This window comes from Chelonoidis abingdonii, chromosome 14, assembly GCF_003597395.2.
Source record: "Chelonoidis abingdonii isolate Lonesome George chromosome 14, CheloAbing_2.0, whole genome shotgun sequence".
NCBI lineage: Eukaryota > Metazoa > Chordata > Testudines > Testudinidae > Chelonoidis > Chelonoidis abingdonii.
In genome coordinates this window covers 10,862,606-10,879,763 of record NC_133782.1, presented here as the reverse complement: position 1 = coordinate 10,879,763, position 17,158 = coordinate 10,862,606, and the positions used below count along the sequence as shown (strand labels likewise).

General features: G+C 37.7%; 1 protein-coding gene across 3 annotated transcripts in view; it reads left to right on the top strand.

Moving 5' to 3' along the window:
* Window positions 1-12,497, top strand: part of ZNF831 (zinc finger protein 831) — a 32,169-nt gene extending 19,672 nt beyond the window's left edge. For 2 of the 3 annotated variants that reach the window (XM_032782622.2, XM_032782621.2), the window contains exons 3-6: window positions 433-581; window positions 4,179-4,351; window positions 8,272-8,441; window positions 9,318-12,497. In XM_032782622.2, the coding sequence (XP_032638513.1) occupies window positions 433-581; window positions 4,179-4,351; window positions 8,272-8,441; window positions 9,318-10,169 (1,344 nt within the window). In that variant the 3' untranslated portion in view covers window positions 10,170-12,497. The remainder of the gene's footprint in view (window positions 1-432; window positions 582-4,178; window positions 4,352-8,271; window positions 8,442-9,317) is intronic. The other variant, XM_032782624.2, reaches the window with a different exon arrangement.
* The last annotated feature ends 4,661 nt before the right edge of the window (window positions 12,498-17,158 follow it).

Genomic DNA, 17,158 nt, shown 5'->3' with positions numbered 1-17,158 from the left:
AGACACTTGTGTTCATACTTTATAAAATGTTTTAAAGATTTTGAAGGATATTTTTAGTTTAAGTGTAACTAGTCAGTTCAAGAGGTGTGCAGCTCTTGGAAGAATTTGTAAGGTTAAAGTCAACCTCACACCCAGCAGGACAGTACTAGAGCACGTACATTATTTTTGCATGGGCCCAGAAAAATATTAAATTTGTTTTATTTTTAATTTTATGGGTAATATACAGGTAGTGATGAGTTTAAACACACAGCATATAAATACTTTTTTAAATACAGAAGGAATTTGTTACCAAAGATCATTATGATGCTGTAAAATTTAGGATTTACACTATTTGATAACATTCTATTAATCTAATCAGTTAATTTCTGTAACTCACTCAGAAATGTTCATGTGCTTTGAAATGCACAAGTATAATTTTCTCACTATTCTCAGCAGTACAGTTCAAAGGCTGGAGGAAGTGGAGCTTCAGAAAATATTTCAGAGCGAGAGAAGAAAGAAATATTTTGCAGAAGGAAAAAATTCACAACAAATAAATCCAAGAGGAGCCATAAACAGAAAAAAATGAAAATCAACCAAAAATGGTAAAGAATGTTGTTTTCAACCTCATCCAATATAGGTGGTATTTTACTAAGATAGGTATAAGATTCAGAAACTAGACCGGTGCCCCCAGAATGCTGACTTACCAAAACAGAGCAGCATGATGCTCTGTGAAAATGCATGATCATTTTAAAAATTATGTTATTTTATAAAGAAAGTGCAAAGCTTTCTAGGCACATCACAAATATGTCAGAGGTAGAGGGAAACCTTGTCAATTAATGCTCACAGTCGTTTGAAGTTTATAATTTCAAGAAGGAACAAAAGAATCAACATTCTTTTTGCTAGAGGGACCCAACTATTGAATCTTTAGTTCTCTATTGCAGATGAAGTACAATGCAGAACTATGAAGAACTGTATTATTATTTAGGTCTTACTTGCTGTTTTTGTGGTATCCCAGTTTTTTTGCTCTTGACAGATGTCACCCATAAAGCAATTGCATAGTCAAAAGCCATGTGATCTGATAATCTTGGTCAAACTGCATTAAGCCCAAGCATTCCTGGTTACTGTAAATAGGGACAAGAGAATTTCTCTTCTGGATCAAGAAAAGATCTTTTCACACAGCATTTAGAACAAGATTTGCTGCTGTGCTAAGGAAGCCCAGGTTGGTGACTGGGAGACAAATTTAACTCTAGAGTAAGTGGGTACAGCTCCAAAAACTTCAGTGTCTGCTTGCACACTAAATTTAAATTTGCCCATGAAGAATAAGACTATCCTGAATAAATTGGGTAGTGAACACTATAAAGACAGTGAGACATAATCAGAAGTGATGATAGTGACACCTCAATAAAACGACAAGCCAGCATCAATGAATCTGAATAGATATAACGTGTAACCCACACACCTCTTCGATGTGGTGTTCTGTCCCATCTAGTGGCATGGAAACCACTTAGAGAGGGAGATTAATGAGTTTGCCCTAGAGCCTTAATTAACTGCCACCTGGCTTTTAGCTCATGCAGTAAAGGCTCATGCACTAAGCTCCAGAGGAGGTCCCAGGTTCGATCTCACCCACTGACAATCAGGGTCTGTTGGTGTTTTACATGTATTGAAGGCGTAATGAAAGGGTAGTAACTGGAGGAGCATCCAACAGAAGGATATAAGAAGATATAAATTGCAGGCATGAGGATTTTCCAGTAGTGTTAACTGATGCTTATTTGAGAGGAATGAGTCAAAGGCTCTGAGGCAAAGGCGGCCAACTTAATTTTTCTCCAGTAGGGCCACATCTAATCTGGATCTAATTTGAATGCATGTCCCCATCCTGATTTGTGTCAGTGTATGTTTGATGACCAAGCTTTGCTATCAGCTAAACTACTGCCATTAATGTGACTGTATCTGTCCTGTAATATGCTCTGTGCAGGCAGAGACCTGAAACTGTGGAAAACCTCACTGAATTAAAATTAGTGGGCCCTATGTATAAGTAAGGGTCTGTCCACACAAAGCTCAGGGCTTAAAGTGCTCAATTCTGCTCTCCTGAAACAGGCAAAATCTCTATTGACTTTAACAGAATTACAAGATCGGACCCTCAGGGCTAAACTGCCCTCTTTCTACTTGTCGTTTCTTTTCCTGGCAATCCCCTGCCCCCCCATACACATTTTCAGAAACTTCCATGTGACTGTTTTCAGTTCCTGTTTATCACACACTTTTCTGTTTTAGAGGAAATGAATTATTAGTGCAGCAAAGCTTTCCTGTAGCACTGTACATTGTCACACATGTTTTTTTTTCCTAGTTCATGCCTCTTGAACAATCGTAACATGGTAAAAAAAAGGAAAGGATTTTAAAAAAACCCACTAACCCTCTTAAGTGACAAGAAGCAGGTCTCTATATTGATGAATTAAAAAGAAAAAAGCATGAATTTAGACCAGAATTGAAACTAAAAATTATGTTGTATTTCTGACAGATAAAACAACGGTCTAATGAATTTATGCCAAGAGTGCAGCTGTGGGTCTCTTCTGCCTCTATAATTCCACAAACTGTGGACTAGCTAGATCATGGTGGTTGGAAAGAATTTGCTGGGTTTTGTGTGTTTTCTCTCTCTCTCATTTCTCTTTCCCATCACCTAATTCTTTAGCTATTTTGATGTATATAGAATGTATTTAATTCTCAAATAAGCTGTTAAAAACAATTTAGAAAACATGGCCTCAAACCTTTAGTCTCTACTCAGTCAATGGGAATTTTGCCTGCCTCAGATCTCCAGGACTGGGCTTTAAATCAGTAGTCTAAGCCAAATCTGCCTTCAGACAGCCATATGGGACTGTCATACATGGGCCAAATTATCTCATCTGAGGCCCAGTGATTCTGAAAAAAAGATTTCACTTGTTAAGCAAAAAACAGGCTGAGCATAGAGAAAGCAGCTCAATGAGCCAAATGCCTTCGAGACAAGCAAAAATGGGACCATATATTTGCTTAAGCTGCAGCCAAGGAGAGAAGAATAAAAATAGAGAACTAAGAGCTGACCTGTGCCATCTAAATAGTCTAGTCACATTCCTTTAGGTCCTTACTTCTGAATCTGTGCACATATTTTTCAAAAAATACCTGAATGCCCTCCTTTTACATGGCAGATAGTCATTTGAATGCATGGAAAACACATTTAGGGAGCTAGCTGCCCAAACCAGGCACACAAATGCAAGTTTGTTTTTACACATGGAAATGTGCATGTAAATCTAGGGGCTGGCTAAAAATCTGGCACTTACGAAGTCTTGTTCTTGATCCTGAGTCCCACGCAAGCCCAGCCGCTGAGATTCTTCTGAGCCCAAACATCTACAGTGCAATTTTATAGCCCGGCAGCCTGAGCCAGTTGAGATGGGCCAGCCCTGGGTGTTTTACTACAGTGTAGACAAACCTTAAGTGATTTAAGACCACGCCTCCTATTGACTTTCAGTGACTTTCTAAGGTACATTTGAAAGTCCCACCCATTATAACTCACACAGATGTGAGGTGCTGTCACGTTTTGTAAGCTAGACAAGTATTTCTTCATCAGCATCCCAAAGGAGACATCTTCTGATGTGTAAACTTAACTAATAGGCTTTTGTCACTTTATAGCAAAAACCAGAGAACTCAGACTCCTTGATTTAAGTCCTTGAAATACTTATGTTCTTTAGTAGTGATAAGCAAACTGTAGCACATAAGAAATTGAGCCAGAGGCCACTTGCAGACAAGTACAAGTACAGGTGTCCTTGTGTGACGCTGGCCTTTGAGGTATGATCTTGTTTTGATATCTTGCCTGGCTGCAAAAATCTGTGGATTTCCTGCAGGGTACACAAACTTTTCCTCTTGATGGACCAGATTTTGAAGTCTGTACTCAATTTTTACATAGTCCTACTTAGCCAAAGCTTCCACCAACTCCAGTAAAACTAAGAACTTCATGATTTTGCCCATTGTTACTACGACTCTCTAATTTTTTGTGGCATACATAAAAGTAACATTTCCTTTTTTCATTATAGTCATGCCTTCTATAGACCAGTTTCAGCCCAAGTGGAATTCCACTGAAGTTGTGATATTACATTACTGGTGCTACTTTTAAATAGCAACTACTTACAACATACCTGTTTGTGTTTTCACTGCAAATGGTATATTTTACAATGCAGGTCCAAAGGGAACCACATGCACGGATATACTCAGTTGAAAACTAACAGGCTGAGCAAGCAACACTGGCTTCCAAACAGGACACTAGATTCTCTGAAAAAGCATCAGCTGCTCCACACAGACAATAGCCTTAATCGATGTGAGAAATGCCACCCTCCTGCATCAAATTTGCAAGGTAACTCGCCTATTCATGTTTGCAAGTGTGTAATATTCTTTGATTAATTTTTAATATAAACCAATTTATCTGGTACATATAATGTTTCATATATGGCTACAAAAATCCCCAACTGCATGTGCCTTTGTAAGAGAAGCTGGCAGGGTTAGATACTGGGAGAATATGTTATATGACAATAAACCAGCCTGGCGCCAGCCCTAGGAAAAAAATACTGTGTCAATAGAACAGGTACAGTGGTAGACAGTGGGTGTCCTTTCACTGCCACCCATCTCCTGATGACTGGAACAACTAATTAGACAGATCTGATCTCTGAGTCACTAGGTATAGCTATCCTTCATGGAAGTGCCCAAGTAGTCTGCAAATCTTCATGGGGTGGACTGCACAAGAGTTAGTGGTATCCTCAAATACACAGTAAGTTTATATTTTTACAATAATTTATAACTGTCAGTTTTATTCTGTTATTCCTGAAATAAAGGAATGTATGATAGTTCAAATGATTAATAAATGAACATAATAACTTTGTTCTTCTATGTCACTGTTCATTTGAAGTGCTTGACAAAAATTAATAATTCAGTTTCTTAATACACTGTGAGATACAGAAAGAACCTGAATGAAGCCACTTCTGGAGTGGAACACATCAACCTGTTTAGTGATAACATGAACCTTGATTTTACTTTTGATCTGAAAAAGGGGCCTTTGGGAGCTCAGCATCCTGGTTCAGAACTTCAGTATTGGTTCAGAAGAGTGCTACCTCTTAAATCACCAGCCCTGCTGCCAGCAACATCTGGGCTCAGTAAACTGTAAATAAAGTACTCTAAATTATCAAGTTGTAAATAAAATAAAAATTGTATATATCAATATATAGGAGATAAAGAAACTGTAAAACTCAAATATAGTAGAAAAAAATCACTAATTCTGTTATTAGACTCAGTCATGTCAAATTGTTGTCACAGCAGATTTATAGCTTATTTGCTGTGCTGCAGTTATATTTTGCAATAAAAATATTTGTAAACATTTCTGCTTTTCTGCTAAAAAATTCTGTAATTGTATTGCAGAATAACTTAACCTTGTAGTACCTATTCAAATGAATAAAAACGTGGATTGAAAGGTTTTATTAGCTTCTGTATTATGGTTTAAGTGACATATGTTTCTAAAGTAAAGAGATGACTCCAGAAATTTGCTGGCATTCTGTGCTGAATTTTATGGATGAGCGCACTGCAGATTCTGGGCATGATTCCTCACAAGTCAAATACTATTTATGAACACAGAAAGAATGGGAGCAGAGACAAGGTTTTGATAGAAGAAAATCTGCACATGGAAACTGAACATAAACATAGAGAGAGCCTCTTATTATAAATGAGCCAATCTCTCTCTATTCATGGTTAGACTGTTCCCTCATCTTACACAGCCATGCAAGGGGTAAAGGCCTGCATCTCCCATGTGCACCTTTGCCTAAGACCAAGCAAAATTATAGTCTCAGCACAACAGGCATGGAGGAATTGTGCCTTGTGGGTCTACTGCCTGGGTGGTATCTTGTTCAGGCACAAAATCCATATCTAAGTATAGCGCACAGGGCTGAAAATCTGGGGCATTATTTGTGATAAGTAGGTGTATGTCTCATTTGTAATAGGAAATTAGTGTTGACCATGATGCTGAAATCAGGGAAGTTTATGAGATTGATGTATGACACGTTGGCAGGTAAACAGAGTGATCTGTAGTAAAACATTTTAAAACATTGTTTTGTTCCTTTTAAATAACTGTTCTGATCAGCAGATGTGAAATATACAAAAAGCATGTGACTGTTGGAATATCCCTGAGCATCAAAAGAGCAGAACATATGAAAATTAGAGAACAGAGACTTTCATTAAGACTAAGATTAATTAGTTTCTACAGGGCTTTGAAAATAAATGATAAATAAATAATACATTGTCCTTCTAGAGTTCCTTCCATCAGGGATCTCATAATGCTTTGCAAATATTAAGATTTAGGCCTATAATACTCAAGTGAGGTAGTGAAGTACAATTATCACCATTATATTGATGGAAAAGGTGATGAGGTGCAGAGAAGTGAAGTGACTTTACCAAGATCTAACAGTGCAGCAGCAGAGCCAGGAATACAATGCAGAACTTCTGACTCCCTACTCTGTGTTTTAATCACAAGACCATGAAAAGAGCTGTTAATTGTAACATTATTAATAGCTACGTAGATTTTAAGTGGCTGATAGCAAACATTAGCTTGATCTTGTGAGGCCACAGCTTGGGGTAAATCCACCCAACACAACACAACTATTTCACCAATTTATAGAACAGGTCAAGTGTTTTCTGTAACTGAAAATGCCCTTTTCACAGATTCAGAACTCCAAAATGATGGCTCCCCACTATCTTCTTCAAGGTCTTGTCAATTTCATTTTCTCCCTGCAGGCATAAAACGAAATTGACAAGAGCCTTGCAGGTAATCTGCCAGAGGCTGAGCGCTGAGACTCTGCCTCCCCAACTCTCAGCCTTTGCCGCTGCCAGTGGCTGAGAGCTCTGTGCTCAGCTTCCTGGTCTCCCCCTAGGCCAGGGCTGAGCACCCCAGTGCTCTGCCTCTCTGGCAGCCCACCTGGAAGGCTCTTGTCAAGCTCACTTTCTGAAAACAAAGTTTACAAGAGCCTTCCAGGCAGGCTGCCAGCAAGTTGAGAAATTCCACTGTTGTTTTTCCCAAAATTGAGTTTTTCTAGAAATCCCTTTCTGTGAAAAACATTCAATTTGAGTTTTCATCACGACTTGGGACAAAACATTTTTTCAAAAATTGGAAACTTCTTGCAGGAAGGAATTCCAACTTCCAGCCAGCTCTACCGAGTTCTCTCTTTTGTGATCAGCAATAACACATAGCAGCGGTGTGTAGTGCAATAAAAGGTGAATCATCATATAATTCCAATCAACAGAAGAATCTTTTGCTGTCTTTTTTGACTATTTGTGTAACCTCCCCGTGATCCTCTCCATTTATCTAATTAGTTAGCTACTTAATGCCAGTAACCTTGGAGACATGAGCTGGTATAGTTGCAATATAGAAGAGCTGAGCTGATTCTTATGATAGATTCTGCCAGTACTACCTGAGGAAGAGCTTTGTGTAAGCTTGAAATCCTGTCTCTCACCAACAGAAGTTGGTCCAATAAAAGATCACCCAGCTTGTTTGTCTGATCGCCTGCAACCAATAGAGGTACAACAACACTCCAAATACTACTTGCCACTGCAATGTGGAAAAGCAACTTAACTGTACTAGGTCCTTCTAGTTCTGTCCATTTTCCATTCTGAAATTTGAAGTTCAGATACTTTCTGGCCATTCCCTTGACTTGCAGTTTTGTATCTCATTAACATTTCTTCCCTAAGTTTTTTTCCTACTCCCTTTCTCTTATTAATACATCTCCTTCCACCCTTCTCTCTCATTGCCCCTCCAGGCCTCTATCATTTAAAATTTTGTATAAAGATACATGAAGGATAGAAAGATAAGCAAATTCTGAAGAAAAAAGTATTTAAGATCATTTATTGGAATCCCAACTGCAAATTTGCTTCAGTGGTATTCATGAGAATGCCACCTTTAAGTTGCTTCCCATGAAGATATGTACATACAAAATTTTGCACACAAGAATGTTAATTGAAAAGAAGGGTTGAAGACGTAATCACACAGGAATATTCATGAAAAGTCACTCAGCTTGAACAGCAGATAGCAACCATTCAACACAGCTGCTATAGAACACAGTTTGCAAGGAATCCAGAGGTTAAAGTACGTTAGGATAAATCATGTTCAGAATTAATTTGATACAACAATTTAAGAAGTAAAAGTCTGTCCACAGATAAGAAAAAAAAAAGGTTTATGGAAAACTCATTGAGCACTGTATCAACCTTAAAAATCTCTCTACATCTTCTTTTCCCCAATAGACAATTATCTCCCGCAGCAAGAGGAGCTATCTTGCCCCACCTCAGACAAGCCAGCGTCCAAAGGGAATAATCAGAAGAAAGAAGACAGGAATCACAAAAATAACTCAGGAATATTTTCACCAGCTGGGCATTCAATCAGCTTCACACAAAAAGGCAAACTGGATGGAAAAGTAGGTGTTTTACGTGTAATTCACCTATGAATACTTGTTAAATACACAGTAGATGACACTGATTTTAGAAAACTTCAGTTTCACCCTATTGTTATTTGAAAGCTTCTGCAGTTTAATTTTGTCCATTTATTTGGTTCTCGGATTTTGTGTTTTCACAAATGCTGCAAAGATGGTAAGGTAACGTGGCTGCAAAAACATTCAAAATAATTGAATTTAGAATATTTTTGCAGTGAAAATAGTGTAACTTGAAATAGTATTTCTCTCATTGTCACAGCTACTATATGAGTTTTGAATATATTAGTATAATTACTATTGTAAAATTACATTGTTATGAAAATTAGTTATCATATTTAGGAATCTAATTCTTCAAATGCTCCTCAGTTGCTTTCTTCCAGCAACTAACAGAAGTTACTAGATCACAGGCCCTGGTTCTCATGGGGGACTTCAATCACCCTGATATCTGCTGGGAGAGCAATACAGTGGTGCACAGACAATCCAGGATGTTTTTGGAAAGTGTAGGGGACAATTTCCTGGTGCAAGTGCTGAAGGACCAACTAGGGGCTGAGCTCTTCTTGACCGGCTGCTCACAAACAGGGTCAGCTCCCAGACTACTTTTTCTTGGAGTTATGACAAAAAGGAAAGCAAATATAATCACAGTTGTAGAGATGAAGGATCACATTTATGCCTGTATAACTCAGTTGATCTCAACAGAGTTACACCAGATATATACAGTCTTATAGTCGCATGGATATAGTCAACATAATTGTTATTTCATTCTCTTTACAAAGGATGACATTGCTTTGGATTGAAACTTTTAATGTAAGTTGAAATTCATTTCCTTCCCGATCCTCTCTCCCCAACCCCTATCTGCTGCAGGATGTTACTAGACCAGTCAAGAAACACTCAAGAGGCAATCTCTTTATTCAGAACCTTAATGCAACTCCAGGATTACCTATGGTAACATACTCATGTTCATCATCAGCTAAAGCAGCCATGCGACAAACCAACAGTGACCTGGACATCTGCTGTTTAGTGACTCAACCTCTCATACTTCAGAAATCATTTCCAGTGGAGCCATCACCAAATGCTCATTCTGACCCTGTGGAGTCCTCTTTTTGGTCTTTTCCTTTTGATTTAGTAGGCACAGGCACATGCTGCCAGCATGTGAGTATGGGTTCAGAGGTTACTGCTCCTTTTTCCTTATGGCCAAAAGCTGACCACAAAAATATACTCAGTTTAGAGTCACAAGGTCAAAGTTTTGCTGCATTATACCCATTGGTCCAGACCTCAGGAAAGGAGGAACATCCAATGGAAGGAAATTCATACTCATCTCTGAAGGAGAAACTTACTCCTAGTTCCAAAACTGTGTGTTCAGCTTTATTGGGATCAAAGGTAAACACCCTTCCTGAGACATCAATCACAAGTACTGGCTTACCTAGCACAGCTAATATACAGGGGATAAACTCTTCTGATAACAGTCCTCATGGATGCATGGACAAGAATGGAGCCTACTTACAATCAGATGGCCATGGAAGACTTAATAAAACTGGCACTAATACTTTTAAAGAGCCCTCATTTCCCTTCAGTCCCACAGAGTCCACAGCTAGCTCTGAAACACCTTCCAAAACATACAAAAAAAGAGGTTTAGAGATGATAAGGAAACAAACCCGAGTGGAATACGATGACACAAGCAGTGATGATGAAGACAGGCTAGTTATAGAAATATAGCAAACAGGACACTGCCATGGCAGATGGATGTATGATGGTACATTATAGAGCGAAATGGAAATTGCAGATCATTGATCTACTTTTTGAAGCACCTTAACATCAGAATAGCCATTCCTGCACAGTTTAGGCAAAATTCTCGTCTAAGAAAACAGTTCTTCTTTGAAAGGACTCAGGCTTCTTTTACATATTTTAATGCTTTTGTATGGAGCAAGGAAGCAGTTAAATTACATATTTAAATGCACAAGGTGGTTCCCAACTCCACTAAGCCTCATCAGTCCCACATAACACCCACAATCCCCAGCTCACAAAGACTGTATTAAAAAGACACTGCAGTGTATTTGTTTACCAATAATGATAAAACAGCAATCAGCCTCCTTAATGCATAAATTGAGGTGTAGATTGTAACAAACCACTGGATATATTTTCTTCCCTTTGCTCCCTTTTTAGTGATTATTTCCAGCTTTGCTGGAAGTTATGTATGTATGTACATATGTTATGTGTGTATCCCCCAGATATCTATGATATTGTGAGATGTCACACCAATACTGACTTTTCCCATGTTGTACAATGATCAATGCTTCTTTGTGACAAAATGACACAAGCATGCCCTGCTTTGTGTTTTGTGCCTTTTCTGCCGAGATCTACTGAAATATTTTATTCTTTGGCTCTACTTTGAAAAATTGGGGTGTAAATAGGTAATGTCAATGTTTCTTTGTAATGAGATTTTTAACAGATTTTCTCTGATTCTGTTTTTCGGATTGTGCTCTGCAAGCAAGTTACAATGTTTTGTTTTATTGTTCTGAAGTTTAGCCCAAATGAAAAGTTTTGCCTTTCCCTCCAAACCTCTGCAAATAAGTTAAAGTTGACATGAGATGGATTTTTTCTAGGGTTTGACATCAGGGCATTTGCAGCACTATTGTCACGTAAATCAACTTCTGCTCTGAAACCCAAAATTTACTTTGTTTAAGTGAAAACATCTTCAGTCAGTAAAATACCAGATACACTTACCATTCACTAGAAAGCTAGTTTAAACTTACAGAGAAAGTCTGAAATCATTGCACTGCTGTACTAGAATCAAATTTTATACTTAACTTTGCTATGAGTTTTTGTATAATTTGGACTCATATACATGGATATGAATTATGGATTAACTTTCATGTGATATTCATAATTGCATGTACTTTAAGGAAAGAATAATCATGCAGTCATGCACAAGTGAGCCTGTGTGGGTCATAGTCATAAATAGGTCTAGTGTACTATCTATGTATGTCAGAGAAACATATGCATATTGTAAGAAGTGAATGAGAAGTGCCAGAATGACAACCCTTCTGTGGATACACATAAATGGAACCAAATGCTAAGCTCTGTCATCCCTTTACACTCATATGCATTATGAAAGTGACCATAGTTCCAATTTGCCTGCAGAGAGTTTTTATTTAGCATCAAATTATGTTGGTATATATTTTACTGTTAGGGAAATTGATATCATGATCAGAGTGTTATACTGATTTCTAATTATAAATGCTAGTGCTGTTGTGTTGAAAAAGGTTAATGGAGTTAGCAGGATTTTTTCTTCTTCAGCAGTAAAGGACATAGATTAAAGAATAACCTACAAAATCTTAATTTGTTCCCTATAAAATACTACGATATTCTTTTCCAAAATCAGAGAGATTTCAGTAGGGTTCCTACAGGATTTGGGATCATGATTTCATGAAACAATGGAAGTATTGCTTTAATAAAAATGAGCATTATCTATCTTCCTCTTTTACTTCTGTGAAACCGTGGGACCTTATTCTGATCTCACTTCTTATATGCTGGTTTTATAACACTAGCATTAATTCCATATACTTTAGAAGAGTTAGTTCCCGATTTTCAGGAGTGTATATGAAATCAGAATTATGCCCATTAAGCTTATAGGTCAGAGACTAGTGAGGCCCCATTCTGTAAATAAACTTTATGCAAACCTTTTCTTAATTTCAATGGAATTTCCATGTATGGAACAGGGATATGAGATGGTCAATTAGTGTATTAAACTGAGAAGGTTTATACTAAAGTCTAGCAAATCTGGACATGAAGTTCCTGTTTTGGGAAGTTAAGAAGCATGAAAGGTATGAACACTGGGGGACTGGATGGCCATGTAAGTTGCATATTGTAATTGCATATTTTTGTTGAATATGCCAGATATAGTACCTAAAATACTATTTGTTTGTTGAATGTTGATAAGAATGATACAACTGACTTATTTGTATATTTTTAAAAAAATATGTTCCTTTATATACTTAACTTATTTTGTTTTGATAAAAATTAAACTTGAAGGTCACAATGACACTAAGAATGTGGTAGTTATTAGGGTTTGTTTTTTAAAAATTCAAATGCACCATGGGGTGAATGTGGGAAGGTCAGGTAATCTAGGGATACCCACCAGATGCAGTATAACTCTGCCATTCTGCCGTGACATCTTTCCCTGAATTATACAATAGAAATACAACTGATCAACTGCAAATGTCTTTTGCTAGTAAATATAAAACAGGAAAAATTTTCTATTCACCTATCAAGAACAATATGATTGCATGAATTTTTAGATTAAACATAAAATGTGTTGTCCAAAGGAGTAAACTTCCAGTCTCTAAAGTTAAACCAGTTACACCAGCAGTGAATTTGGGAACAGAATCCCATATTAAAAATAGTCATAAATATCACTGAAGTGACAAAACTGAATTTACCTCTTAAAATAGATTATTTAAATAACTGACAGGTTATAATGTATGCTCAGGACTCAGATCATATAGGATTTCTGCTGTACATATAAACCAAGTAAGAGGATAAGTAAGAGGAATGGAGACCTTCTAGTCATTCTTAATGCCCAGTCAAGGTTTTACAAGAATGCCTGTAGGAAAGAAGCTATTACAGTCTGGGAAGGTTATGGCAAAACATGTACAAGGATAGGAATTGACAACAATATCCTTGAACTGCAGTACCAGCTCCAACAGATCAAATAATTTATCATAGGGAAGCACCTTTCCTTAAGAATGAATTTTTTGTCCAAGGCCCATGCACCACCAGCCTCTTGCTACTCCTTCTTACTGTAGCGGTGAAAGCTGAATCAGACAAATACAGGGTTGAGGAAAGCTGTTTGAATATCACAATTACGTTATATTCCCTTTGAACACCACCAGTCTGCTGGTGAAAACTACAGTGATAGCTGTTTAGTTTACATAGTTGGGTGAAACTGAATCATAGAATAGAATATGAGGGTTAGAAGGGACCTCAGGAGGTCATCTACGCCAACCTACTGCTCAAAGCAGGACCAATCCCCAGACAGATTTTTGCCCTAGATTCCTAAATGACCCCCTCAAGGATTGAACTCACAACCCGAGGTTTAGCAGGTCAGTACTCAAACCACTGAGCTATCCCTCCCCTGTGAATGTTTTGCATAGATGAGAAGGTTCACATGGTAGCGATCATTTACTTCAGGACTTAAGCAAGAACTTAATGGAAACTGATTAGATATAGGGAACTGTATTTTTGTCTGATTGACACTGGTGTAACTTACTGCATTGTTGTCAGTGAACTTGCAGTGCTGTCACAAAGGAGAATTTGACACTAGACATTGCTCTTGAAGAGAATATAAAGAAAACCAATTAGTGCTAATTCAAGGTTACACCTGTAGAAGCAATGATTAACAAATAATTATAGTAATGATTAGCAAGTGTTGACAGTATGGTTGGCACTATACTCAAAACAAATATCAAGGCTTGAAGGGTTTCTAATCAAAGGGTCTCAATTCAGGAAAACGTCTGAGGAACATGTGTTGAACTTTAAGCATGTGTTGAACTTCCATCTACTTCAGTGGGATTTAAGCATGTGCTTAACTTTAACCACTTGCAGAAGTGCTGTCTGGAACAGAGATGCTTTCTTGATTTAAGGCCCAAAAGACAGAGAAGTACAATAGCTTAGACAGGGACAATATCCTTACAAAGAGTAGTCAGACAGAATCCTTCTACAAAGTTATGGCAAGCTCCTGAATATATAGGGAGAAAAATAAGATACACATCTTTACATGGCGTACGGAGTAAACCAGATGGCTGGTTTACGTATCAATGACACAAATAGAAAAGTTGGCCAGAGCCAGCCAGCCACTTGCAGTTTTGTTCTGAAGAGAATGAAACAGTGTTGTTCTTTTTTTAAAAAAAAAATAGAGGTATTACAGGGGGAAAAAATTGTACTTCAAGGATAACCAAGCACTAGTTAAAATATTCATTTTTTAAAAATAGGCACTGATGGAACTAGGTAATTTTACAGGTGTCCAGATCACAGCTTATATTGACAGTCAGGATAAAATTTGCCTATTTTGCAAAAAAAAAAATTAGTTTAAGAATTTCCATCATGAATTATGGCACCTCATGTTGAACTCTTGATCATTTTGGCCTGTCTAAAATGGATGTTTGAATGCTACCAATGTCTTGGAAATCTGTGTAGTCTGAGCAGTGCTACCACCAGTGGAGAAAATCCCTGGAATGTCTTTCAAATCTTCCTCTCTGTGTTCTCTGTGCTATTCTTGGACCGTGTTCCTTAACTTTGGAGGCAGTAACCTGACATGCTGTGGCATTATTGTAGCTCAGGATTCTGTACTAATAACTTTATTAGATGAAATGATCAGAAAATCTATACATGTTGACAGTGTTTTAGTTTCAGTTCCAGTTCCTTCTTCATTTTCAACATCACCTTGTAATCTAAAAGTAACGCTGGGCATGAGCGCTTCTTTTCTCTAGACTTTTATTAAAGCAGTTTCTGGCCATTCCATCTGATAACCTGCTAAAGCAAAACTTTAACTGCTCATAGCTTTTATTTCTTAAGAAACTTTTCAGAAACAACAAATGTGTGGGCTTTCAAAGAGGTAATGGAAAATCCAGCGCCCACCTATTTCATCTGATCCAGCTTCAGGGAAAAGCCATATCTACACCTTAATGAAGCTGGAAGAGAAGATATTCTACCATCAGATCAGACCAGAGCCTCCAACACAGCTGTGTTCCAGCTGCTGATAGGGCCAGAGATTTCTTGGCATAAAATCGGTTATCTGGGTGTAGGGGGTTTGTTAGATTAAAAAAGGGTGATCATTTGTTGTTAAATGATCAGTTTTAAAGTGTAATTTTAGATTATTTGCTTGGAACCATTCCAATGAGAGTGGGTAGCAAATGGCTTTCAGAGGAACAGTTGTGCTATTGGGGTTTTATATTACAGCATCCAATTGCATTCCTGTACCACAGCTGGCTTTAGACAAAACTAAGTGAGAGAGATAAGGAAATGTACTTTTAAACTGATGAGTAGCCATAGCTATTTTTTCTCTCTTTTGTACATTTTCTGATTTCAGTAATCCTTGATATTTAGGATTTTTTATATTTGTTTTGTGTCAAACATGTGATCTCACATCAAAACTGAGACATAAATATTGATTACTGAAACAATGGTCCATTAGACACAATCATTGATCTAACTTTTCTAACAGTATGTTCATTTACCATAACACTTCACCTATATAGCCTCCACTCTGAGTTCCCTTAGTAAACTGGACATTTTCCTACACTGTGTTTGTAGGAAAGTAGTTTCATGTGATAGTCTCATTTATTATTAATAAAAAAATTAATTTACCATTATTCACTGAGCTGATTATTAGTCCCATCATTATGAACAAGTAACCTCAACTCACAAAAGAAATGACTGATCAAATCGTTTTTCATCGAAGACTAGTATTGCAGATAATGCACACTAGCATTCAGAGGGCCAGACATCTGATTTACACCAGTAAAAAGTGCAGTAACTTTACTGAAGACAGTGGAGTTACCCTGCGATGAAAGTCTTCTACCTGAGATCAAAATCAGGCCCTTTGAATATACTGCAACATTAGAAGAGGTAGCAAGGCTGGAGACCCAAAACCTCATTCTGCGAAGTTTCCACCCATCTTTTTCGCTGCTGCTGCCTCACCATCTGGCTCACAGGAAGATTTGCATTGAGACAGTATATTGTTACTAATGTGGTTTTACCATGTCAAAAGCATTTCAGTTTTTTGCAGCTGTTTGTGGCATTTCTTAACTTGTGCCAGTGAAATCCCCCAAGCGGAATATGTAGATAGTTTCTGACATACATCATCGGTAGCCACCAGTATGTTTTCATATTGTAGTTTTCTCTTTGCCCTTTTTACTTAAACATACACATATACTTTAGCTTACATTCCCTGTTTAAATATCCACTCATCCTGGACAACAATAGTATCAGTAAGAAATGGGTTTGCAGGGTAGAGGGAAGGGACTATATCATTCAGACTATTGGCCCTGGAATATATAACCTTTCACCTGTGTTATGAATCCATTCCATTGACCACAAGCTGTTATTCCCTTCTGGTAAGTGGCCTGTGAGAAAAGACTTGGTGGATTCAGGCCAGTTTTTAGTGGTCAGATCACATTCCAGAGACACCACTACAGTTTGTGGCCAGACCTTACTGAGGTGGATGTTTCTTATCTTCCTCTTCAGACAGGAAGGAGATCTATTTTCTTTTATATCAAATCCTGTGTATTACTTTTTTTGACTGCAGTTATTTCTGTCTAGATGTGGCTCCAGGGTGCAAATCCCACTCATGTGACTAAAGCCTGTGAGCTGCAGCGTTTGGGGAGAGGGTGCACTGATGTGTTACATCCTGGGAGGGAGGATTAGATCTTCATGGTCCCTGTGAAGATCCCCTGTCACAATCTGTTTACTCAACATTTGTGCCCGGGCTTGGCCTCTGGAGAACAAACAAAATCTTTGCTGTGTACTGAAGCTAGTTCTGTGATCTATATTAGTAACCTTAGGATAGGAAAATTATATTGCCCTGGACAGCATGCAGTGTAAGGCAACAAAGATCTCAAGAGGCTAAGTTAGGAGGAACTGAGGCTTTAAGGTGATGCAACAGAGGTCTTTAAAATATAGATATAAAATTATATTTTTACATATAT